General features: G+C 49.5%; 1 protein-coding gene across 1 annotated transcript in view; it reads left to right on the top strand.

Moving 5' to 3' along the window:
* The window catches only part of SDC3 (syndecan 3), a 74,501-nt gene extending 49,020 nt beyond the window's left edge, over window positions 1-25,481 (top strand). The window contains exons 2-5 of the mRNA XM_036744584.1: window positions 15,810-15,927; window positions 17,228-17,919; window positions 18,960-19,239; window positions 19,605-25,481. Coding sequence (XP_036600479.1) covers window positions 15,810-15,927; window positions 17,228-17,919; window positions 18,960-19,239; window positions 19,605-19,771 — 1,257 coding nt within the window. The 3' untranslated portion in view covers window positions 19,772-25,481. The remainder of the gene's footprint in view (window positions 1-15,809; window positions 15,928-17,227; window positions 17,920-18,959; window positions 19,240-19,604) is intronic.
* The last annotated feature ends 207 nt before the right edge of the window (window positions 25,482-25,688 follow it).

Raw genomic sequence — 25,688 nt, 5'->3', positions numbered from 1 at the left:
TGGAGTTCAGTTTGGGGCATGTTGTGTTTGAGAGCCCAGAAGGACATCTCCATGGAGGTGCCCAGCAATTGCTTGGATGTGAAACTCCAGGGGAGAGATTGGGGTAGGACATACAAATTGAAAAGTCATGTGCAGAAAAGTGATAATTGAAGCCATGAGAGAGATGAGATCATTATAGAGAATATAAAGAGAGAAGGAAAAAGGGCCAAGGACAGAATATTAGGGATGATGGATGCACGTCGTTGGATGAACCAGTGAAGGAGCCTCAGAAGGAAGAATGTACATATCGGAAGGAGGGAAACCAGAGGAGAGTAATCTCATAGAAGCCCAGGGAGGAAGGGAGAGTGCCCACACAGGGGGATTGGTCAACAGTGAAGAATACTACAGGATATGGACTGAGAAAAGACGTTGGACTGAACAATGAAGAGGTTCCATAGCAGTTTCAGTAGGGTGGTGGGTTGGAAGCCACTCTGCAAGGTGTTGGGGGAGTGAGGAGGAGGGAAGTGAGTCCAAGTGTTTGGTAGTCAAAATAGGAGAGATCTGGTTGGATGATGGCTTGAGAGGTTGACAGGGTCAAGAGAAGGTTTGGGTAAAGGATAGGCAAGACCTAAGCATGTTTCCAGGCACCTGAAAAGGAGCTGATGACGATGATGAGTTTGAAAATGCAACAAGAATAGATTCAAGGCTGCACACTGAGAGGTTAGCCTGGGCAAGAACAAGGGCCACTTTTTCCTTGGAAACTGGAATGAAGGAGGAGAGGATGGGGGTGAAGGCAGGCATTCTGAGACACGAAGACAAGGCTCTCCCACTGATGGCCTCATTCTCAGTAAACTAGGTGGGGAGCTCCTCTGTAGAGAGGGGGGCTCGGGGTTGGGATTGGGGCTTAAGAAGAGAGAACAGCTGTTCTCTGGGGAGTGTTAGAGTGAATTAATCAGAAATGAATAAAAGGATTACGGTTTAGCCTGGAGGGCCCACTTGAAGTTAGATAACAGATTTGTAGTGGACTCCTCTCTATGTGATTCCCTGACTTGCCATAGCGTTCAGTAGATGAGGTTAGGAACAGAGAAAGAAGATGGGGGGTGGGGGGAAGTAGGACTTGGTTAAGATTTCCCAAGATGTGAACATCAGAAGGGCAAGGGGGCAAGGGATTCAAAGGTGGAAGACAGGACCTTATTGAACTGGGAAACTAGTCAGCTTGGTGAAGGGAAGAAATGAGGTCTTATGTGCTGGTATGTGTGTTCACATATTGTACGTGGTAAACAAGCTGGGTATGCTGAGAAATGTGTGAAGTCTTGAGCGGACTGATATTCATGGGGAGTAGGAGGGTGGGAAGTGGTATGGTTGTTATCTGGTGAAGGGGCCTAATGTTCAGTTCCAAAGAGCAGAGAGGGGAGGAACTTGGGGGGGAGGGGCAGGTACTCCTGGGGCGTTTGGGGGTTTATCCATTCAATCACATGTGCAAATTAAGTGAGAAGTTCTACTATTTCATATGGCATTTTTTGGAATCTAAAGTCTGGCCTAGCCTGACCCTGACCTCTTAAGTGTGGGAGGAGTTTCCAAAGTGGCTTCCTATCCCTTGTGTCCCATCTATTATAATCATTGGGCAGTACCCAGTGAGGTAGAGAACGTGATCATTTACAGATGAGAAAATTGAGGTTCTGAGAGGATAAAATAACTTGCACAGTAGTTAGTCTCGCAGCCGAAGCTAGGGCCCAGGCTAGGACCCAGGCTGATAAAGCACATGTCTTACTCCCTAGTCCCACCCCAGCATCTCCTGGGCTTCTGCCCACCTCTCTTGATTGCAGCTTGAAGCCTGAGCCACATCCTTTCTCCATGGCCAGGCTTTGGCACCATATTGTCTAGAGACTGGGGGATGGATTAGATGGCCTTTCAAGGACCCAGACTGACATTGGCCTTTCAGCATGATGTGGTGGAAAGGGCACAGTCAACGGTCTGGGGTCAAGATCCGGCATATTTATTATTATTTCCAAGTAAAGACTGGATGGCCATTCTATGGTGTTGTACTGGGGTTCAGGCTGGATTAAATACCTTTTTAGCTCTCTTCCAGCTCTGAGATCTTGTCATAGAGGAAAGTCACATAACCTCTCTGAACCTCAGTATCTTCATGGATAAAGAGGACAATGAGGCCAGACCTCAGGGGCTTGTTGTGGAGGCCAAATGAGAGAATGGATGGGGAGGGTGCTTGAGTGCAGCTAATGAGGAGGCTGGACTAGAAGGCCTAGGTTCTCTCCAGCTCCAATATAAGCTTCTTGAGGGCAGGGACTGTACTTCTTTTTGCTTGATTTGTATGTCCAGCTCTTAGCTCAGTACCTGACACACAGTCAGTGATCAATAAATGCTTATTGACTTCCCTGGAAAATATGAGCTATTATTTTGAAGTGCTTTTGTTGGGCCTACTGTAGGAAGGGATTCTCACCAGCTTGTAGGACTTGGCCAAGATGGGCTCTGAGCTCCCTTCCAGCACGGACGTTCTGTCATTCTTTTATTTCCCACTTTCCTGGCCTTTAAAGAAACTTGGCCTGCATCTGACTGGTCCTGATGATCATTGCTCCCTGTTCCTGTTCCTGGCTCTCCACTTTCTCTGCCCTTTTCATTGCCCTCCCCTCCACCCACCCCCCTTCCCAAGTCCTGGCTGCATCTCTTCCTTTCATGCTTAAAGGAACTGCTTGTTTGGGGAGTAATGGCCCATGGGATAGGGATTTGGAAAACCATTGGCACCTCTTCTTGCCTTATTTTATCTTTGTTTGATGGGTGTGTGGCGCTAAATTAAGATGTGTGATCATTCTGTTTCACACATACACAAATGCATACATACACAGCTCCCCCCCCCCCCCCCCCCCCCCCGCCCATCCCTCCCCTCCCTCTGGCCTTCACTCCCTCCTTCTGTCCTTTCCCCTTCCCTCGGTGACCTGTCCTCTTCTCCTTCCTCTGTTCTGTCTCTCTCTTCTCTTCTGTCCCTTCCTTCCCAGTTCCTCCTGATCCTCTCTTTAATTCTCCTCCATCTCTTTCCTGTTCTCTCCTCCATCTATCCATCCCTCTGCCAGAGTATCACAGGGTTATAGATCTGGAACTGGAAAGAACCTCAGAGGTCATTTAGTCCTGCCTCATTTTTTCATATGGGGAAACTGAGGCCAGAGAGGTTGACAGCCAATGTCACCCATCTGGGCCTTCACATCCCTCACTGCCCTCCTCCGTCTGTCTGTCCCTCCTGTCTCATCTCTGTCTGCTCTCTCCCATTCCACATTCTGTCCCTTACTCTCACCCATCTCTCCGTCCTCATGTCCCCCTCCCTCTCTCTTCAGTCCCTACCTGTGCCTTTTGTTGTCCTTTGAGAACTCCCTCTTCCCCCTCCCTCTCTCCTTCCACCCCTCTGTCCTTCTTTGCCTTTTTGTTTCCACCCTCCGCTCTCTAGGCCCTTTTCTACCTTCTGTCTCTCCTGCTTTACTTCTGTCTCTGCCATTTTCTCTCTCACGTTTTCCCTCCATCTCTCTCCCCCTTGCCTTTTTCTCCCTCTGTCTCCTTTCTTGCCCCTGTCTCCCTCCCTCCCCCCTCCCCCATGTCTTTCCCCTTTGATGCCTTTGTCCATTCCCCCCTCTCTTGGGTGGGGGGGGGAGGAGAGGAGAGAGATGTGTGTGGCTCTTTGTGGCCCTGCCTCTATTCCTTTCTCTCTTCTATTCCTCTGACCCACTTTTGCTCTCATTCCCTCTTCTTTCCTGCTGACCTTCCTTCCTGTTCCTCTGTCTCTCCTCTGTCCCTCATCCTCCCTTTCTGTCCCCTGGCTCTTGATCTCTCCCTTTTTCGTAGTCTCCTTCTCAGCTCTGTGGGGAGTTTCAGCTCCCAGTCATTAGGATGGAGGAGATGGTCGTCATGGCAACTGTTGTCATGTCAGGGGCTACTGGGATGGGGATTAATAGTATCTAGGTGAGAGCTACCTGAGTGGAGACTGATTGATTCATAGGAGGCTTGATGTTTTTCTCTGCTACTCATGGCTGTTAAATACCTTCTCTCCCTGCAGCCTCCCTCCTCCCTGTCTCTCCCTGTCTCCCTTCTCTTCTCTTCTCTCTCTCTCTCTCTCTCTCTCTCTCTCTCTCTCTCTCTCTCTCTTCTCTCTCCCTCCCTTCTTCTCTCCATCTTTCCTCTTCCCCCACCTCTCTCTCTCTGTCTTTCCCTCCTTTCCTCTTCTCTCTCTCTCTCTCCTTCTCCTCTTTCTGTCTCTCTTCTCTCTCTCCCTCCCTTCTTCTCTCCATCTTTCCTCTTCCCCCACCTCTCTCTCTCTCTTTCCCTCCTTTCTTCTCTCTCTCTCTTTTCTCTGTCTCTTTCTCCCTTTCTTTCTCTCCTCTCTATCTTCTCTTTTCCCTCCCTCACTCCTCTTCTCTCTTTTTTCTCTCTCTGTCTCTCTCTTTCTGTTTCTCTCTCTGTCTCTGTCTTTCTCTCTCCATCATACACACATGAATACACTGAATGCACATCCAATATGTTGTATAGAGGGGCATACCACATGTGCCTCCAAGTGTGTATACTTGAGAGCATCTATCTTGTTTGTGATTATGTAAGTTTAGGTTCACCTGTGTGTGGTATTCACTTATGAATTGTTCAGTATTTGTATATGTGTGTGAGTGGGCTTTTATGAGTTTTTGTATACCTTTGTGTGCCTGTGTGCAGCCTGTTGTGTCTTTGTGTGAGTACATCTTTGCAAGTCTGTGTAGGGTGTGTGTGTGTGTGACCATATGCAGCATGTGTATGTCATAGTGAAAGTATCTCTTTGTCATTCTGTGTATGAGTGTGTGTGTGTGTAGTATGTCTTTCTCTCTGTGACTATGTGCTCTGAATGTAGAAATCCCCCCAAACACTGATGAATCTGCCACCTTCTGCCTTGCATTGCTAGCCTATCGCTCTCTCCCTCCCTTCCTGGTAAAGGAGCAGTGAGGTAGGGTAGTCCATTGAACTCTGACCTGGTTAGCAGGAGAGCTGGGGCCTGCTGCTGCCACCATTTCTTTCTAGGGTGTCCTTTCCTCCTCTGTAAATTGAGGCGGGGGGCTTGGATTAGATCATCTCTGAAGCCTCTTCCTGCTCTGACATTTCATACTTTCTGACAGGAGAAACCTCAGAACTGGGGGCCCCAGGACTGTCCTTTCCTCTCTCTTCTTCCTCAGCCTCAGGATCCCACTGTGGACATTGGGGCCAGGACCCTGGTTATAAAAGGTGTGTGTGGGGAGCCCTCCAGCTCCCGGGATGACTCCAAAGTGGGAAGTCCCAGTAATCAAAGCAATTAGTCATGGGAGCAATTATGCTAATTGTTCCACTCCATGAGTCACTTCCAGCAAGTAAATACTGATTAATTCATTACTGAGCCTGAGGGAAGGGAGCTGGACTCTTTCAGGGTTAATAACTTCCTGGCCCCTTGCCCCCTGTGAGGACCCCTTTCCCCATCCCCCGCTTGGAGAGAGCTAAGCTTGGTAGGATCCTGCTGTGTCTTGCCTTGGGGTTCCCTAGCCCTTGGGCTTGACTCAGAGAGAGCCTGGCTGCATTGGAAACCTTAGCAAAGATCTAGTCTGGCTTTGTGAACACTCGGTTCAGAGGCTGAACATTCAAGAGACATGGGAGGGCTCTCCTTCCTCTGCCACCTTCTGTGACAAACACCTTTCAAGGATTAGGAAAACACAGCCACTGAGGAATCTCTAAGAATTTTCCACTGGAAGGATCCTTACCTATCATTAAGTGGGAGCGGGAGCGAATGGTAGGAACAGAAGTAGAAATGAGAATGGGGGTTGGGGGGGCCAGCCCAGCCAAACTCAATAGGACCCCGATGGAGCATCTTCCACTGCCCCCTAGGACATCTCTCTGAATCGGAGGTCTCTGTGAGTGGTACCACTCTTCATACAGGTTCCCACATTCTGAAGCTTGGAGGCCCTTCCACCTCTGGGGCCATGATCTCAGGCTCCTGAGGTGCCATCTTTTCTTTCCTCCCCAATCTCCTAGCCAGTCAAATGACTGGACCCTCTTGATTCTTCCTCTGCCATATCATTGGAAGAGGTGGCAAACACTGTGGGCTGGTATATTGGAAAGAGAGTCTGGTGGTAGAGTCAGAAGACCTGGGTTCAGATCCCACCCCTTACTACCTTGGGCCAATGATATCGCTTCCCTGGGTCACACTTTCCTCCTCTGTGAAGTGAGGGGGTTGGACCAGCTGGCCACTGAGATGCCTGCCAGCTCTAGAGCGATAATCAAATCATCATTTGTTCCCTTTCTCCTCCTGCTGCTGCCACCCTCCCACTCCAGGTCCTCACTGCTGAGATCATGATATCATAGAGTTAGAGCTGGAAAAGGATCTTAGAAGTCACTGAGTCCACCTTCCCCCCTCCTCAATTTTTCAGAGGCCCAGAATAACTTGCCTAAGGTCACAGTAGGTACTGGAGACAAGATTTGAACTCGGGGCCTTCCCATCTCCAAGTCAATGGGTTGCTCAGTTCGCATGTTCTCCCCGAGTTTCGTCATCCCCAGTTGCTTCAGCCAGTGATTATTCAGGCTGTTTGTTTCTTCCCTTGACTACCAGCTCATCAGGTGTGAGGGGTTCTGGAAGTGGGGATGTCACCCAGTGTGCTTTGGTGCAGGAAGGCTCAGCTGGCATTGCCATTTGGAGCTGCCATGGAGTGGTCCATGCAAACTGCCCAGGGCTTTTTCACAGGGGCTCTCCTTTGGCCATCCGGTACTGCTACAGGTGGTTTCTTCCAACCTAAGTGTAGGAGCACGCTTTTGTTCTCTTTAAACAATTTTATTGAGATCTTTTGTTTTTATGGTGCCTTACTTCATTTCCAAATATATCCTCTCCCCACTTAGCTAGAAATAGAGAGGGAGAGACTGAGAGAGACAGAGACAGAGAGGGACGCAGAGAGACAGAGAGAAGAGACAAAGAGGAAACAGGGATAGATAGAGAAAGAGAGAGGCAGAGGAGGAAGAGGGAGGGAGGGAAGGAGGGAGAGAGAGAGAGAGAGACAGAGAGAGAGACAGAGACAGAGAGAGAGAGAGACAGAGAGACAGAGACAGAGATGGATGAGATGAAACAGAGAGGAGACGGATAGATGGAGAAAGAGAGACAGGAGAAAGACAGAGAGACAGAGAGGGAACAAGACAAAGAGAAAGAGAGACAGAGAGAGAGGAAACAGAGACATAGAAGAGATAGGGATAGACAGAGAAAGAGAGACATAGAGAGGGGAGAGACAGAGGAAAGACAGAGAGAAATAGAGACAGAAAGGGGAGAGACAGGAGAGATGGGGAGAGATAGACACTGAGACAGAGAGACAGAGATTGAGAGAGGAAATGAAGCAGCTTGAGCCCTTTCACACAGTGCGGTGGTCTGTGCAGTGTTCCATGCCCTTAACTGCCCCTTTTTGCAAAGGGAAGGAGGGCACCGCACTCTTCCTTCTCTTCTTGGAGGCCTAGTTGGATGATGAGAATCACCCAGTGCTCAGTTTCCATTTTCTGTTCTTTTCATTTATGTGGATGGAGTCATTGTGTGTGCTGCTATCCTGTTTCTACTCTATTCTGTAGATCAGTTCTCTGGATCACAGGATTATTGATCCAGGAGCTTGAAAAAGATGTTGGTGCCATCTATTCTGATCTCCTCATTTGATGGTTGAAGTAATGAGGGCCCAGGGAAGGTAAATGACCAGCCCAAAGTAGGAATTCTCAGAGGCTGTGCTTGAACCCAGGCTCTCTTTTGTTTGCCAGTATTTCACTAGAAATGAATTCCTAACGTCAAGGACAGGCTGGTCATTGGCCCAGATATTTAGGGTCCTCATTCTGTTGTCTCGGTGTGTTACCCTACTCATCTTCTAAAATTTGACGAGCCATCTATACCTTCATCCAAACTGTTGATGTAAGTGTTGACCAGAATGCAGCAAGAGCAGGTCCCTTCCCCGGGATCTCTCCAGTGTGACATCTATTCACCCAGCACCACTCTTTGGTTCAGTTAAGTCAGATAGTGTGCAAATATTTTAATAAATGTAACTACAATGTTCTAGGTCCTGTTCCTCAGTTCAAATCTGGCCTCATACACTTACTAGCTGTGTGACCCTGGGCAAGTCACTTCACCCTGTTTGCCTCAGTTTCCTCATCTGTCAAATGGGCTGGAGAAGGAAATGGCGAACCACTCCAGGATCTTTGCCAAGAAAGCCGACAATGGAGTCATGAAGAGTCAGTTACAGCTGAAATGACTGAACAATGATAACAATAGTACCTAGAATAGCATCATGGCACAGCCTTAGCATGCTGGGTTCAAGTGTCACCTTGGATACACACTGACTGTGTGACTGGTCAAGCCATTTAACCTGTTAGTGCCCCTAGGAAACTTTCTGGGACTACAGGGTGCCGAGCACGTGCACATCAGGATTGGGAGAAGGAGGTTCTTCACTGGGAGTCCCCAATGGCAATGAAATCAGAGATCTGATGGGTTCAGACACTGCAGATAAATATGAACACATCCCAACAAAGTGTACCAGGCTCCCCGCAAAAGCTCAGCAGAGTAAGTTGGACAGAGACAGAGACAGACAGACACAGACACAGACAGACAGACAGAGACAGAGAGAGAGAGAGAGAGAGAGAGAGAGAGAGAGAGAGAGAGAGAGAGAAGAGAGAGAGAGGAGAGAGAGAGAAGAGAGGAGAGGGAGAGAGAGACATTGAGAGAGGAGAGAGAAGAGAGAGAGAGAAGGAGAGAGAGAGACAGAGGGAGAGAAGGAGAGGGAGAAAGAGACAGAGGGAAAGAGAGACAGACAGACACACACACACACACACACACACACACAGAGGGAGGAGCGAGACAAGAGAGTGGGATTTGCTGTCCTTCACTGTTAGAATTTACCATTCATTAACAGCAGGGAAGGCTGTGTGCCCAAGTTACACTTAACCTGAGCCTAGTTACCGTTCATTGTTCTCTTCATTTGTGTGGTTGTTATCAGGATGGCATCTCTTTTTCTCTGGCTCTGTCTATCTCTCTCTTTCCCTCTCTTCCTGTCTGTCTCTGTATCCTGTCTCTGTATCTACCTGTCTCTCTCTGTCTCTGTCTTTCTCTGGCTCTGACTCTATCTTTCCTCTCCTTCCCTCCTCCATCTCTCTCTCCCTCCTTCCCCCCCCCCCCCCCCATCTCTTTGTCCTCCCTCTGTCTCTGTCTCCCTGCCCCCCCCATCTCTGTCTGTCTGCCTGCATCTTTCTCTGTCTCCTTCCTTGTGCCCCCTCCTTCTGTATCCATCTGTATCTGTCTCTCCTCTTTCCTCTTTCTCATTCACAAGGATATGGCTGATGGACCATTACTGACATTGAAGTGTACTGCACCCATGCCCTTCTCTTGCTCTGTCGGTCTAGTGACTGAGTCCAACAGGAAAGGAAATGAGGTTAGTCAGGTACAATCTGTTCTTCATGAACCCATACTGGCTCTAAGTGCTTTCAGAAGTGTTCAGAGAGCACCCCTTTCATAACGGACTCGAGTGGGTTGCCAGGAATAGAAATCAGGCTATTAGCTCATTGTCTGAAGAGCCCACCCTCTTCCTCTTCTTGAAAATCAGGCCTCCATTTGCCTTTTGCCAAACCCACAGGGCCTTGTCTGTTCTCTACAATTTTCAATGATTGGCAATGGCTCAGCAACCACATCCCTTTCTTTCAGTGCTGGGGATTGCCGCTGGTGGAGGTCTCATGACATGAAACCTTTTAGGGCAGCTGGCTACCACTTCCCAGCTCCTCGCTCATCCTGGAGAAATCACTTAACCGTGTGTTTGTTTTATACTTTCCAATCCGTGGAGAAAACAGGCAAAGTGAGAGATGAGAAGGGTTGGGTTGGTTTAGTTTTGAGCTTGCTCCGACTTCTGCTGTCTGGCTATCCTGAGGCAGTGGTCTCTGACCTGCTGAAAAAAAACAACAACCCCAACCCCACCTTTGTTGCTGCCCTTATGTCCCACAGGCCTCTCCTCCTTCTGATGCTTTGGCATTCCTGATACTGTTCTTACAGGTCCTGGAACCTCATTTTGTCTTCACACTCAGCTCTCTGTCCTCAGCCTCCACCTTTGTATGTGTGTCTAAGACCTGGGGGTGGGCCCTTGAGCGTTCTGTGTCTGCATCAGACTTTTCCCATGCCTTCCGATCCTTCAGGCTGCTCTTCTTTCCCTGGACTCAAACTTCTCTTTCCTACTTTATACATTTACTCCTTCTTGGCCTCCCTCCACTCTCCACCTGTTGAAATCCTATCCATTCTTCAAGGCCTCATTTAAATGATAAGACATCTTAAACCCAAACAGGCTCATTATCTTTTCTCCTAAACTTCTTCCCCCCCCAACCCCCTACCTTTTCTGTTACTGTAGAGGGCAACCCCATCCTCCCAGTCCCTCAGGCTCACAAACTAGGGGTCATCTTGGACTCTTCACACTCGCGCCCCAACCCCCCCCCCCATATCCAGGCTGTGGCCAAGGTCTGTCTATTTCACCTTCGTAGCCTCTCTCCTCTCCTCTGACACTGCTGCCACCCTGGTGCAGTCCTTCATCCCCTCACACCTGTACCATTGCAGTAACCTGCTGGTGGGTCTGTCTGCCTCAAGTCTCTCCCTACTCCAGTCAATCCTCCATTCAGCCACTAAAGTGATATTCCTAAAAGACAGGTCTGACTGTGTCACTCCCCTACTCAGTAAACTCCAGTGGCTCCCTATTACTTCCAAGATCAAATACAGGATGTTCTATTTGGCATTCAAAGTCCTTCATCACGTAGCCCCTCCTACCTTTCTAGTCTTCTTACACCTTACTCCCCAACACATATTCTTCAGTCCGGTGAGACTGGCCTTCTGTCTGTTTCATGAAGGAGACATTCCATCTCTTGACTCTGGGCATTTTCTCTGCCTCTCCCCTGTGCCTGGAATGCTCTCCCTCTTCCACTCCAACTATTGAGCTCCCTGGCTTCCTTTAAGTCCCAGATAAAATCCCACCTTTTATAGGAAGCCTTTCCCAACCCGTCTTAATTCTGTGCCTTCCTTCTATTAAGTATTTTCTGTTTATCCCGCATTGGGGCAGCCAGTAGATAGAGTGCCAGGCCTGGAATCAGGAAGACCTGAGTTCAAATTTGGCTTCAGACACTTACTGGCCGTATGACCCTGGCCAAGTCGCTTTACCTTGTTTGCCTCAGTTTCTTCATCTGTAAAATGAGCTAGAGAAGGAAATGGGAAACTACTCCAGTATCTTTGCCAAGAAAACACCAAATGGGTTTTCATTTCAACATCACCTAGCTGCCCCCTTAACAAGCCTATAAGTATCAGTTATGCTCTAGGTGCTATCCTAAGTACTAGGGCTACAAATACAGACAGTGAAACAATTCCCAAATGGGGTCATGAGGAGTCTGAGGTGACTGAATAACAGCAACAAATTTATCCCATATATAATTTGCTTTGTATATATTTGTTTGCATGGTGTCATCCCCAGAGCTTAGCACATAGTAGGAGCTTCCTAAATGTTTATTGATTAATTATCATCACCATCAACAGCAAGTGTTTACTTAGCACTTTGTGCCAAGCCCTAGGGATACAAAGAAACTGGGTCCCTGCCTGCAAGGAGCTCACTTTCTAATGGAGGAGTTAGTTCAGTCATATCTGACTCTCCATGACCCCATTTGGGGTTTTCTTGGCAAAGATACTGGACTGGTTCATCATTTCCTTCTCCAGCTCATTTTACAGATGAGGAAACCAAGGCAAGCAGGGTAAAGTGACTTGCCCAGGATCACACAGCTAGTAAGTGTATGAGGCCAGATTTGAACTTAAGAAGAGTCCTCCTGAATTCCTACCTGGGAACTCTATCCACTGTGCCACCTAGCTGCCCCTAATGGAGGTGACAACATGTAAATAACCAGGGTCTTTACAAAATACATGCAGGATAATGAGAGATAATCCCAGATGGAGGACATTGGTGGAGGTGGGGGGTGGGGGTGAGATGGGTGGAGAAAGGCTTATTGCAGAAAGTGGGATTTGAGCTGAGTCTTGAAAGAAAACAGGTAAACCTAGAGAGGGAGATGAAGGCCTGGGGTGTGGCCAGTGAAGGGGCATATAGTTTGGAGATGGACACTTCTTCCATGAAACATCCTGTGCTACCCCCATCCAGAAAAGATCATCTCCTTGCATTTTCCCTATCCATCAATTAACAAGCTTTCCTTCCTTCCTCCCTCCCTCCCTCCTTCTCTCCCTTCCTCCCAAGACAATCAAGATTAATTGACTTGCTCAGTGTCACCCAGCTAGTAAGTGTCAAGTGTCTGAGGCCGGATTTGAACTCAGATCCTTGACTCCAGGGCTGGTGCTCTATCCACTGCATTGCCTAGCTGCCCCCTTAACAAGCTTTTAAGTACCAATTGTGCGCTAGGTGCTGTCCTAGGTACTAGGGCTACAAATACAAACAGTGAAACAATTCCTACTTGCAAAGAGCTTTCATTCTAATGGGGGAAGACAGGTGCTTTCACAAAAAAGAATAAATACCAAGAATTACTGCATAGTTAAATACCGGGTAGTTTGGGAGGGAGGGCGTGAGCAGCTGGAGGCATGTGGAACAGCTAGTAATATATTTTCATTTTCTCCTCCAGACATCAAAACATGAAAGAGTTTTACAGCCTTAGCAAGCTGTCAGTAAATTATTGAATGAGTGAATTCATGAAATAGTACTCTTTCCTTTAGTGGGGTAGGGAGGCTTTATGACTTGGTTCTAGCTACTGATAATTAATGCATCCTCTCACCTATGGGGAGGATGCCCTGGACCTTGGCAGTTTGGTGTCTTCTTTGAATTATGACTCCAGGTGTGGGGGGAATAAAGAGCTGGGAGTCAGAAAGACCCGAGTTCAAATCAGGACTCAGACACCTAATAGCTCTGTGACCCAAGCAAGTCACTTAACTATTGCCTGCCTCAGTTTCCCTGACTATAAAATGGGGATGATAGCACCTACCTCCCAGGGTTGTTCTAAGGATCAAATCAAATGATATTTGTAAGAAGTGCTTGGCATGGTTCCTGGCACATAGTAGGCTTTATATCAATGCTTTTTCCTTTCCCTTCCCTGGGCTATTTCCACTCTCTCCTGTGGGGCCAATCATCATATTTACTGGATGAATGATGGGACTTTTGGTTCTGGGGGGAGGTCTCAGTCCCTAGCTAGGATACTTGCTCAGTCTGTAGAGAGTCTTAGGGGTTTGTATGCAGGGATTAGAGTGGTTTACTCTATCCCAGGCCAAGCATCAGCATGTGGCTAGAATGGGTGATGATTCTGTATCCAGACTCAGCGTGTGGTAGTGTCATTGTATGATCAGGGTTAAGGCTCAGTCTGAGTTGAGGGTTTGGGACTCAGTCTTTGATTTAGGTGATAGGATGCTAGATTTAGAAGTGACCTTTAGAGGTCATTAAGTTCAATCCCTCACTTTACAGATCAGGCAGGTGGCCTAGTTGATAGAGCCTTGGACTTTGAGTTGGTAAGACTTGAGTTCAAATTCCTACCTCAGGCATATGCTAGCTTTGTGACCCTTAACCTCTCTGTGCCTCAGTTTCCCAATCTAAAAATTGGGATATTAATAGCATCTACCTAGAAAGGTTGTTGTGAGGCTCAGATGAGATGACATACATAGGATGCTTTACAAACTTTAAGGCTCTAACGTCATTTTACAGAGGAGGACTTGCCCAGGGTCACACAGCTAGTAAGAATAGGGCTTAATCTTGTGTCTGGTATAGGGAATTGTGAGCTCATAGATCTGAAGTGGGAAAGGACCTTGGAGGCCTCATCTAATCTAATCACCTTATTTTGCAGATGAGAAAATTGAGGCTCAGAGAGACTGAAAGATTTCTCTAAGGTCACACAGGTAATGAGGGACAGATGCTAGGTCCTCTTGACTCCAGCTTCAGTGTGCAGGGCAGGGGATCAGTCTGTGTCTAGGGTTAGGGCTCAGTTAAGGTCTGATCTGGTGTTAGGTGCATTCTGTTTCTGGCATTAGGGCTCTAACTGTGACTGGGGCTAGGCCTTAGTCTGTGGTCTAGATAGGTAAGAGGTCAGTCTGTGGCCTGGATAGGCTGGAGGACCACTGGGGTCCATGGTGAAGATCTCAGTTTATCTCCAGCCTAGGAGGTGAATCTTGGTCTAGCATTAGGGCCTAGTCTGCCCTCAGGAGGGTCTTTTCCCCGAATGGTTAGGGCTCCTTCTGGGACCAGGGTCCAGCTAGGTATTGACTTGACTACAGGACTTGACTTTACTCAGGGTTATGGCCCAGTCTTTGGCTGAAACTGGGGGGCAGAATGACCTGGGAAGAGCAGATTTGTTTGTATCTATGGTTAGGGTTCAGTCTTGTCAATTGGTGTGGGGTGGAGGGGACCATAGAAGGATCAGATCCTTGCCCTCCACTTTGCCAGCACTGTGCCCAGACCACTGCCCCAGCTCCCTGATTCAGGCTGGACTGGAGGATGTAGTCAGTGGAAAGATGAGAACAGGATGCGGGGGTGTTACCTCCCAAGTTTTTATGAACACCAGGCTCCAAGTTCTCCTTCTGGATTCCCCTAGCTTTCCTCCCTCCCCTTCTCTACTCCCTTCACTTGTCTGAGATGGAGTCCATAATCAGTGCCTTTCCGGAGAAATGGAGAGAGACCAGTCCAGATGTCGTCATCTACTGACCGCCAGTCCAGATATTTCTTGCCTTCTTGGGCAGACTGCCCAGGCTGTGCTCTGGCTTCTCGTAGTTGCTGTCAGAGGGTGAGGGGGGCATGGGAAAGCAACAGCTTCTCTGGAAAGTCCTGAGTCTTGGGTATTGTGAGATCTTCTGGGAGAAGTGTGGTTTATAGGGAGAAATGCCTGCTGTCCATCCTGTCTCCTTGGGTTTCCTCTTCCTTTCTTCCTTTTTCCCTCTCAACAAGAGCTTTGGGGGTCTCCTATTTCTCTTCGCCCAGAAATTTCTTTCCTTTCAAGGTTCTGGTCCCCACCTTATTCTTCCTTTCCAGTTTCCCTCATCACCCCTTTGCTTCCCACTTCTTGGCCTTGTCTGCCATGCCCTTGGTACAGTGCTGCCATGTTTTTTCCTCATTGGTCTACTCGCTGTTGTCATCTCCCACCTCTGTGGCTTTGAATTATCTCTTCTCCAAGCCTGAGTCTCCCTCCATCCTGTCTCACTGCTTTCAAAGCTCAGCTCAAATGCTTCCTTCTCTACAGGACCTTTCCTAATCTCCCCCAACCCCCCCCCCCCAGTCATCTCCAGTTGCTACTTCCTCCTAAAATTACATTTTTATAGATTGCACTTTATGGATGAAGAAGTAGTTTATATTTATTTATTTTTCCACATGCTGTTTGCTGAATTAGAGTATATGCTCTTTGGGGGAAGGGACTATTTATTTTTTTTGTCTTTTTAACCCTAGTGCTTAGCACAGGGATTTGGGATGTGTAATAGGGGCTTAGTAAATCCTTTGAGCTAGTGACCTGTTCTTAGGGAGTTGGTCATGGAAAGCATGAGGGCCTGTGATTGTATGTAATTGGGTGAGAAGCAAATTTGACCCAATCAGGGTGCTGAACCATGCCCATGGAGGCCTGGGCTGAGCAGCATCCCTGGTATCCTTGCCGTAAGTGTATGTGTGTGGGTTGAACAATGGTCTGCTGTTCTGGGTACCATGAGATTTTCAGTTGGGCCAGAGAGGTGGCTCCAGGCCCTGGTTCTTTACCATGTGTATGTGGCTGTGTGGCCTCTGGCCTTCCTGGGTGTCCGCTGACTGCCTGGTTGGTTCCTTGGTGCTGAGCTCTGTCCCTCTGCTCCTCCCTAGGCTCAGCGATGGCGGAGTGAGAACTTTGAGAGGCCAGTGGACCTGGAGGGATCAGGGGATGACGACTCCTTCCCAGATGATGAGCTAGATGACCACTATTCGGGCTCTGGCTCTGGCTGTAAGTTCAGTCCCTCTCCTCCTCCACCTCCTTCTTCTCCACTTTTTCCTCCTTCTCCTTTTCCTCCTGCTGTGGCCATCTCCGGGCTGCTGGGGACCCCTCAGCCTGGCCTGTCTAGGAAGCTGCTGGCTCCTAGCCATATCCCCTCCGCCAGTCAGCACACATGTGCTGTGTGTGTCCTTCCGTGTGCCTAGCATTGTGCTAGGTGCTGTGAGGGATGCAGATAGCAGTAACAGACACTGACATAGACCTTTAGAGCTTACAAAGAGCCTCATATGAGCCTCACCACAGCCCTGTGAACTAGCTAGTAGACCCATTTTACAGACGAGGAAACTAGCTCTTTACATCCTCACATGGAAGAAATCATGAGGCCAATAGCATGCATTTATATAGGACTTTAAGGTTTGCTAAATGCTTTTATAAATAGCTTATTTGGTCCTCACAGCAACCCTGTGTTGTTGTTCAGTCATGTCCAAATCTTTGTGACCCCATTTGGGGTTTTCTTGGCAAAGATACTGGAGTGGTTTGCCATTTCCTTCTCCAGCTCATTTTACAGAGGAGGAAACTGAGGCAAACAGGGTTAGGTGAGTTGCCTAGAGTCATACAAGTAGTAAGTGTCTGATTTGAACTCAGGGAGGTGAATCTTCCTGACTCAAGGCCTGGCATTCTATCCACTGTGCCTCCTAGATGCTCATTAAGGTGCGATTGTCGTAAGTGTCTAAGTAAGTGTCTAAGGCTGGATGTGAACTTGGGTCTGTCTTCCTGGCTCCCAGGCCCAGCACCACCTATAGCTGCCTACACTTACAGTGTTGGTGGTATAGCTGGAACTGGAGTCTAGGTCTCCAGGTATAGATATTTTCCCTCTCTACGAGCTTAAACTTTAGATGAAGAAATAAACTGCCCATGAAAGGTTAACATAGCAGGCAGTAGGTGCCTAGCGCCCACTGAGTGATGGGGCACACAGGAAAGAATGAAAAAGGCTCAGTAGGAGTGCAGCCTTACTGGGGGTAATCAGGGAAGGCTTTCTGGAAGAGGTGGGGGTCTGGCTTTGGGGGATAGATGGGTTGAATTTTGGTAAGCAGAGAGGAGGGAGCAGGCCCTTCCCAGGAATGCATTATCAGCTCCTCAGCCTGGTAGGGACCCTTCGGAAAAGACCATATTCCCTTCTCTGCAATACTATCAAAAGGGAGACCGAATTGAAAGGTGGGTTAGAAAATGCCAAACCTCTCTGCACCCCCCTGCCCCAAAAGCCATGGCTTCCACTAACTCCACATTCCACTCTCTTCTTCTAACCTTTTAGACTTTGAGCAGGAGTCTGGGATTGAGAAGGCTGTGCGGATAAGTACCAATGTAGCTGTTGCCCTGTCCACCACCCCAGCTGTGCTGCCCACAAGTGCCATCCAGCCCATGGGCACCCCTTTTGAGATGCAGCCATCGGAGAGCCCCACCCCCAAGCCTGCCACAACTGTTTTGGCAGTGACCAAGGTGTCAGTGGTTCCCACTGCTGCTGCCGCCGCTGCTGCCACTGTGGCCACAGCCACAGCCACAGAGGCTGTGACCACTGCAGCCCCAGCTGTGGCCACCGAGGCTCCAGCTGTGGCCACTGTGGCCCCAGCCGTGGCCACTACTGCCACTGCTACCACTAACATCATCCCGACTACCGCTAGCATCCCCACATACCCCCCATCTACAATCAGCGTGCCAGTTTCTCAGACAACGGCCCTCCCCAAGCTCCTGCCTCCTCCGCCAGCTACGGTGGCAGCCACGGTCCAGGCCACAGTTCAGGCTACAGCCCAGGCCACAGCCCCTGCCACACTCACCCTCTCTGCAGTGGCTTCTGGCCTGGACACAGAGGCCCCCACCCCGAAGCTGGTGGTCACCGCCACACCAAGCACCTTGCCGAAGCCGGAAACCTCTCAGCCTCCAGGTGTCTTCGAGAAGAGCACTGTAGCTCTGGGATCTGATGCCCTGGTGCCCACTGAGGTGCCACAGGTGGGAGAACAGGGTTGGGGATTAGAGATGAAATAGGGATTTAGAAAAAGCCAAATCGAGAGAGATTTTGGAATAAAAGAATAAGGGATGGGGGTTGGGCTGGATTAAAGATGGTGAGCGGGGAGGGGGCGAACAGGCGGGCTCTTTTTGGGAAGCCAGTGCTGTTTGGTGAGGATGCTGATATTTCCACAGCCTCTTCTTCTGGGGGGAGGGCTCCCGCCAGTCACTGTGATGGGGCCCCAACACATGTCTGCTGTTGTCTGCATGGCGTTTGCCACCTGGCCATGGGCACAGTCCCTGCTTGCCAGATGGGCTTCCCTGACTCTTCCTTGGTCCATTCCCTCTGCTACCCTCTGTCCTTCTTCTCGTCCATCCCTCCTTCTCCTATTCTTTTTTCTGCTGGATTTGGATCCAAAGGAGCTGGGTTTGAAATCCCAGCTTTGTAAGTTACCATGTATGTGACTTCAGGCAAGTTACCTGGCCTTTGCAGGTTTCAGGTCCCCTACTGTTGGCCTGGATAGCCCCTAAGAACCTTCCTGACTCCCAGTCTGTGATCCTGTGTTACTCTCCCATCTCTTGTCCCTCTTAGCCCTCCTGCTTTCCTCTCTTTTCTCCCCATCCCTTTCTTGACTTCCTTTTTTCCCTTTCAAAATGGTTCATTGTGTATTTTTTTTTACATCAATATCACTTTTCAGTGATACAAATAGAACCTCTTCTTACAACAGAATCTGACAGAATATCACCCCATCATGTACCTTCTTTCTTTTCCTCCTTTTGTTCCCCTCTTCCTGGCTGTTTTCTCTCCCTTTCTCCTCCTCCTTCTCCTCTCCTTCCTTTCTCTTTCCTCTCTGTTCTTTCTGCTTGGCACAGGGGGTGTCTGTAGGTTTCGGGGTGGGGAGAGAGAACTTGTCCTTCCTGGTTGGCATGGGGAGGTGAGGGCCTAGTGGAAGATTTCCTGGCTGGGGGGAGGACAGAGCCTTGAGCCAATCCTGCGAGGCCCTTGCCCACAGTCTTCCCTTTTTGTTCTCCATCCCTTGCAGACCCCTACCCCAGAGGCCCCACTGGCTACAAACCGGGAAGTGGAGGCAGAGGTACCATTCCCCAGTGGGGACTCGGAGCCCCCAGAAGAGGGGATCACCCAGCCAGAGCTGGACAATGAAGTGGTGGCAGTGGGTGAAAAGACCACTACCACCTCAGCAGGAATAAAGCCCAAGGACGGACAGCCTGGGCCAGGCCTGTTTGATAACACCATCGACTTGGGCAACTCAGCAGCCCAGCTGCCTCAGAAGAATATCCTTGAGAGGAAGGAAGTGTTAGTAGGTAAGGCTTGGCTAAGGTCGGGGGTGGAGGGAATGGGGGGACAGGAGATAGGAGTGAGGAGAAGAAAGAAGGATGGCTGGATGGAGTCCTTGTGTCCCCAGAACTTAAAAGTGCTCACTAAGTGTTTCATTCTTTCGCTCATTATTCATTCACTCACATTCTTCCCTTTTCTCCCTGGGGATCCTCACTAGCTCAGGCTTCAGGGTCCCTCTTCAAACCAGGGGGTCCCTACTGCACTTGGGGGGATATGGCAGCAAGAACCAGAACCTGGGGTTCCCAGTCCCTGAGCCCCTGACCTCCCGCCTCCTTCACTCCAGCCTCCCGGGCCCCAGTCCTAAGCCCTGCTCCTTCCTTCTTCCCTGCAGCGGTGATTGTGGGTGGGGTGGTCGGAGCCCTCTTTGCTGCCTTTCTGGTCACACTCCTCATCTACCGCATGAAGAAGAAGGACGAAGGGAGTTATACCTTGGAGGAACCGAAGCAGGCCAGCGTCACATACCAGAAGCCGGACAAACAGGAGGAGTTCTATGCCTAGAGGGACCTTGCTGCCTCCTCTTGCCTCCTCTTCCCTTCCCTCTCCTCAGTCTTCCTCTCCTCTCCTTCCCCCTTTTTGCTTACCCCTTGGACAGAACTATGAGTCTTCTGAATCCTTCTGCTGCACTGGACCCAAGTTACTGCTGGTGCAGGGAGACATTGTCCACGAACCCTCATGCCCTCTCTCTGGCGCGTGGGGCAGGACCTTGGAAAGGGGGCAGCCAGCCTCCCCTCTCCCATTTATAGAACTGGGATTCCCCCCTACCCCAGACCCCACTTATTCCTAGAGGGGCTCTGATCAGCATCCCTTCCCACTTTTCAGGCCAGAGCTGGGCTCCAGAGGAGCCAATGGCCAGTCAGGCTGGGGCTCCGGGGACTTTGGGCCAGATTCCTATCTGTGGGAGAAGTTAAGAGTCAGACAGAACTTTCTTTGGTTGATAAATGAGAGGGTGAGACTTGGGAATTGCTTTCTCCTCTCCCTTGGGCTCTTGATGGCCTTCTCATCGGGACTGGGAGATTTCTCCTGGACTGGCAGCGGGGCACCTTTTGTCGTGGGGCCGTGAACCCTTAGCTTAGTGGTTTTAGGGACCCATGGCAGCCAATGCCATCTCTTGGGCGGAACATCTTTTGGCCATGGCAAGTGAGCCCTGTGGACAGTGCTGGATTGAAGTTGGGGGGAGGAAAGAGGAAGAGGAAGAGAGAGTCTAAATGGAAGAGGGGTGGTAGTGGGAGAGGGGAGTGAGTGGGGAGCCTGGAGGCTCTCCACCCTCCCTTGCCTCTTCCCCCTGCTCCTGGGGCTCTTTCAGACCTAACCTTGAGTTACCTCTCAGTGCCAACCAGCGTCAGGGTTAACAAGCTTGTGGCTTTGCCAAGAGTGCCTGAGAGTGGCTGGCTTAAGCCTTCTCCAGAGGAGGGGGAGACATTCCTTCTCTCCCTCCCCCATCTCCCTTGCTGGACTGGGCACAGACTCTCTCTGTGGCTCAAGCTGGTGAGGGTGGGGGGAGTGTCTGGGCAGAGATATTCTGCTCGAGGCACGGCAGCCACCCAAGGGGTAGCATTTGCCAGACACGATTTTGTCACAATCAGCCACGTATATCATTCACATGACCCAGCATGCAGACAGTCACAGAAGTCACATACACCAGGCCCACCAGCCATACTATCATGTGTCCCAACAGGATTCTTCCACACACGAGTCATTGATATACCCTGAGTCAGTACCACCAGCCACATGTTCTCACATGCTCTGGTCAGACAGCTGGGGAATCTCTTTTTAAAAGAAAAGATGAAAAGGGGGGAGTGGAGAAGCTGCTTTTCCCTGAAGGCTCTAATGCCTGCCTTCTAGCTCTTTCTGCTCTTGCAGGTTATTTACCCCTTCCCTGGATACCTGGAGCCAGTGGGAAGAGCCAGGGTGGGTGGTGGGATGGAAGAATGGTCTGACAGGCCACACTTTAGGGATGATCCTGTGAATTTGAAAGGAAGGGGATGCTCCTGGTGGACCTAGGAATCAGATGCCAAGGGCCTGACTGCTGCGGTGGAGTCATATGGGTGCTTCTAGTCTGCCAGTTCCAGACGTCCTCCCTCATGGACTGGGGTTGGTTCCAGGAAGGGCATGGAGATGGGGAAGGAAGGACTTCCACTGAAACTGATCCACTTCCCAGGAATGGCCTCAGGCCCTTGACTTCCTACGTGAAGCTGGCTCCTACCATATCACCCAGTTCATGGGCCTATGTGTCTGCCAACTCTTGGAAGCCACTTAGTGCCTGCCTGGATAGAGTCACGAGCAGCCCTTAGCCTTTGGCCCAGCCCTGCTGCCTCTTGGCTTGTATGTGGACACTGGACCTCCTTTTTGGAAACCCCTATGGGAGACTGTTGATCGTCCCAAGGCCCTTTGGTACCTTCTCTCCATAGGGCTCCCAGGAGCCATTTGTGAGGTCTCTGCCCCAGAGCTTGTGCTTGGTGGAGATTCTGATGGCAGTGGGCTCCCTGTTTTATGAGATCCACTCTTCCTTGTCCCTGCCCCAGCCATCTCCATACTCAGACCTTGTTTGTAACTCTGGGAGTGGGTGCCATGTTCATAGACAAAGCCTGGCCCATATAGTTTGTATCTTCTGCCTCCTTGAGAGAACTGAGAAACCCACCATCTCTTGAGAGCACCTGCTGTTGGAGGCCCCCATACCAGAATCCTGGGCTCCAAGGGGAGCCGTCCAATGCTGACAGTCAAGAAACTGGAATAGCATCGTCACCTGTGGGCCTCACGCTGGAGCCAATCTGTTCTCGATGGATGCACTTTCCTTCAGGGGCATGGAGCCTGTTGCAGGCTGGCTCAAACTTGGGGGAGGTGGGTTTTTTCCTGGGGGAGGAGGGGCTGAAAGGAATTCCAGGGATGGAATTCTGGTTTTTGGACTATTCGCCTCTCATCCTAACCTTTAATGTCCCATTTATCTCATCCCCCTTGCATTGTCAGCTCCTCCCAGCCCAGTCAGAGGCAGGCCATTCCCTTGGTGAATTTTGAAGTGTGCAGATGGGGAATGGGGAGAGGCTTGTAGCATCTGGGGACACACAAGAACAAGGAGAAAAGTCTGGGCTGAGGCCCAGATGGAAGCCTGAGTTGATGGGCTAGATCCCAGGAGGGAGGTGTGGAAGGGTCTCTAGATATTGGTCCATCTCCTCCTGTAGACTCCTATCCATAACCTCTTTTTAAATAGATCCATGGCCTGCCCACTCTTAGCACTGGTACTCACCTTATTCCATCAGTCTTGTTTCCCCAACCACCCACCTATAGGGCCATGGTCCATAGGAAGAGGAGAGTCAAGGTTGGCAGGGCTTGAGAAAGGGTCTAGTGTCATCTCCAAGATGTCTAGTGGGGCCAGTCCTCCTCAGGCTAGGAGCTCACTGGAGTGCCAGAGCTCAGCTGGGAAAAAGTTGGTCCCCAAGTGTTTGAGGGTAGAGTTTCAGGGAATAGTATTGCCTGAGTGCCAGCTGCCCCTTTTGGGTCCTTATACTAGTGACCTTTTCCTAGTCTTCCTCTTTGGTCTCTAAAGTTGCCACATCGCCACTGGCTCCCAAGGCTGAATTGACATGTAGCCTTGTGGATAAAAATGGGAAGGGACCCTGAGAAATAAAGATGAGGTAATACTACTCCCAGAAAACTGGTGGAGAGAGTGTGGAGAGGGGTCAAGCTACCGTTAGTGTTTCCTGGGACCTCCCCTTCCTTTATCTGACCATGAGTATGATATGCCCTGTTAGAATGAATCACCCTATACCTTGACCCCATTTCTAGGCAGGGGTTTGGTTTGGGGAGGGTATCTTAGGAGTGGGGAAACAGGGGAGAAGCTGTAGGCAGCTGGTTGCCAGAGTGAGTTATGTCTGTAATGAGGGCAGTCTAGTTAGAGAGGAGTTCATATAGCCTAAGAACTTCTTCTAGGTAAGAAGAGTTGATGGATTAGGGGCTGGAGGAAACCCTCAAGGAATTGGGTCATTGACTCTACAACCTTGGGCCCCTCAACCCCAGGAACAATGCTCCCTGATGAGGCCATCTTTGGTGACCCATTTCTCCCATTTCTAGGGGTCCTTGGAAACTGACAGGAATGGTCCGTAGTGGAGTGCCCAGTAGGAAAAGGAAGGTGGAAGAGAAAGCCAATTGGGCTGGAGAGCCTTGTGGTCCAGAGCTTGGGGCCCCCTTGTGAGTCAGTGGGTGTTGGATTCAGGGCCTGAGAGATGCTGAGAACTTGGGTTGGGAGGCCTGCCAGGAAGCAGACATTCCTGTCCCCACTAGACTCAACTATTAGCAAGGCAGCTGCTGGAAAAAGCTGCTTTTTGGGGTGCCCCTCGGCATTTCCTAGGGGGCACCCTTTCTGTTTCAGGGCATCTCATCCACAATTTCAGGACATATATTCCTCTGCTTTCCATAGCCACCCTTTCCTCTTCTCCCCATTCATGGGGCAGTGACCCCAGGCTGCTCTCCTTGTAAATAGGAATTGAAGAAGCCTGTATAGATTTACAAATAGCAAGATCGCCAAAAGACCTGGGGACCGAGGATCTCAGGGTACATGGCCCCAGTCTTGAGAGCTTCTGAGAGTTCCAGACTCTGGTGCTCACCCTGAAGAAGCCTTCTGAGCTGGAGCTGGCACCATGGCCCTCCCCCCAAATAGTGAATGCATGTAAATATTTTTAACAGGAACTGTGTCTCATGCAGCAGACCCCTCTTTGAGGGCTCTCCCTCTACAGAACCATCCCTGGGCCTGGGGCTTGGAGGGACAATTGTCTGTGCATCCAGGTGGAAGAAAGGGGAGAGCAGAAACCCCCTCCCCCCACCCTATCTATATCCCTCCCACTCAACCTGTTTGTTAACCGTTTTTGTCCTGAGTTTATGGCCAAAACCTTTGAATAACAAAGGAGAAAGAGACCAACTGAACCCTCCCCTGTTATGTGGGGGGGAAACTAGTTCAAGGCCTGGGCTCATGGCCCAATCCTGTAATGGTACCATTATTATTATTTTTAATTCTTTCTGTGTTGTGCCCATTTATAAGAAGAAATAAAATAAGTCATTGAAAGGATGCTCCCTGGCTGGGAGTGGGGTGAGCATCAGAATCATTTCTCCAGGCCTTGACCTCACATCTATCTCCCTGCCAGCCTAACCGGAAGTCGCCTCCATGTGCCTCAACTCCTCCCTCTAAGGCAACACCCTGGGACCACCAGTGCCACTTTTGCTTTTAGAAGAGCCTGAGGAAAAAAAGGGAAAATAATTATCTCCTGAGAACCATTAGGGTTCCACAACCATTTATTAAGCACCGATTCATTACAGAGTACTCCTTAACTGCTGGGGAAGAGAAAAGATTAGAACACTCCTTTCCATGGAGTTTAAGAATCTACTGGGGGGCTTTGACTCCAACTAGAAGGTAAACCTTGAAAAGTGCAACAAAGGGAAGTGAGGAAAAGCTTGTATTCAACTGGTGAGATCAAGGAAGGCTTCCTGGAAGTGGCATTAGAGCTAAGGTTTAAAGGATGGGTAGAAGAATGAGGAAGCTGAGACCTGGAGAGGTGATGAAGGGACTTGGCTGAGGTCATGTGGGCACCAAGTGTAAGAGCCAAGATTTTAAGTCTGGTTCTTTCCACTATGTAGCATTGCTTCTACCGTGAAAGGCTCATTACTAGAAGACCAGCTACTAGACAATGATATTTTTGGCCATAGTGACACCCAAAGCAAAAATGAGGTCCTGTGTGGCCTCCATCTCCTTCAGTGATGGGTGGTGGAGAATGTGGGCAGGAGATGCTGAGTATCACTCAGTTTTCAAGCTTTTCTGTAAACTAATGCTTGTGTGCAACTTCTGTTTAATGACCCAAAACTTGATACTCTAATTATTAGAGTAATCTGTTCATTAAGATTGAGAAGCGGTGTGCTGTAAGAGAAAGGATGCTAATTTTAGACAAAGGCCACACTTGGATTCAGATCCTTGTTCTGACACTTAGATGTGTGACCCTGGGCAAGTCACTTAAACTCACTGAGCCTCATTCTATAAAGTGGGGGTAATCGTATGTGCTGAACAATGCTTTGTAAACCGAAAAGAGCTATATAAATGCAGGTTATTAAGCATACCCATATTAATCTTGCTATAAATAAAATAGATGATATAAGATAGTTGCAGTAATTAGTAGAATGGCTTCTAGGTTCTTGGAGAGCTAAATAAAGGCATTGATTTCACAGAATACTTGGTCATCTCACTTTGCAGTGCTTGTGATTAGAATCGGCAAACCAACAGCTGTGAAGAGAATCGCTGCTTAGGGACTGCCATCTGTTTGAAGAAGCTGTTGAGGTCCTTGCAACTGTTCACCTATACATTAATACTCAGTGACTTCAGTGCAAAGATGGGCACAGGGGAGAATAGTAGCAACAGTGTCAGAAATGTTGGTTGGAG

This window comes from Trichosurus vulpecula, chromosome 2 (assembly GCF_011100635.1).
Source record: "Trichosurus vulpecula isolate mTriVul1 chromosome 2, mTriVul1.pri, whole genome shotgun sequence".
In the NCBI taxonomy this organism is placed as follows: Eukaryota; Metazoa; Chordata; class Mammalia; order Diprotodontia; family Phalangeridae; genus Trichosurus; species Trichosurus vulpecula.
Note: the sequence above shows the minus strand (reverse complement) of the source record. Positions and strands in the feature narration are given on the sequence as shown.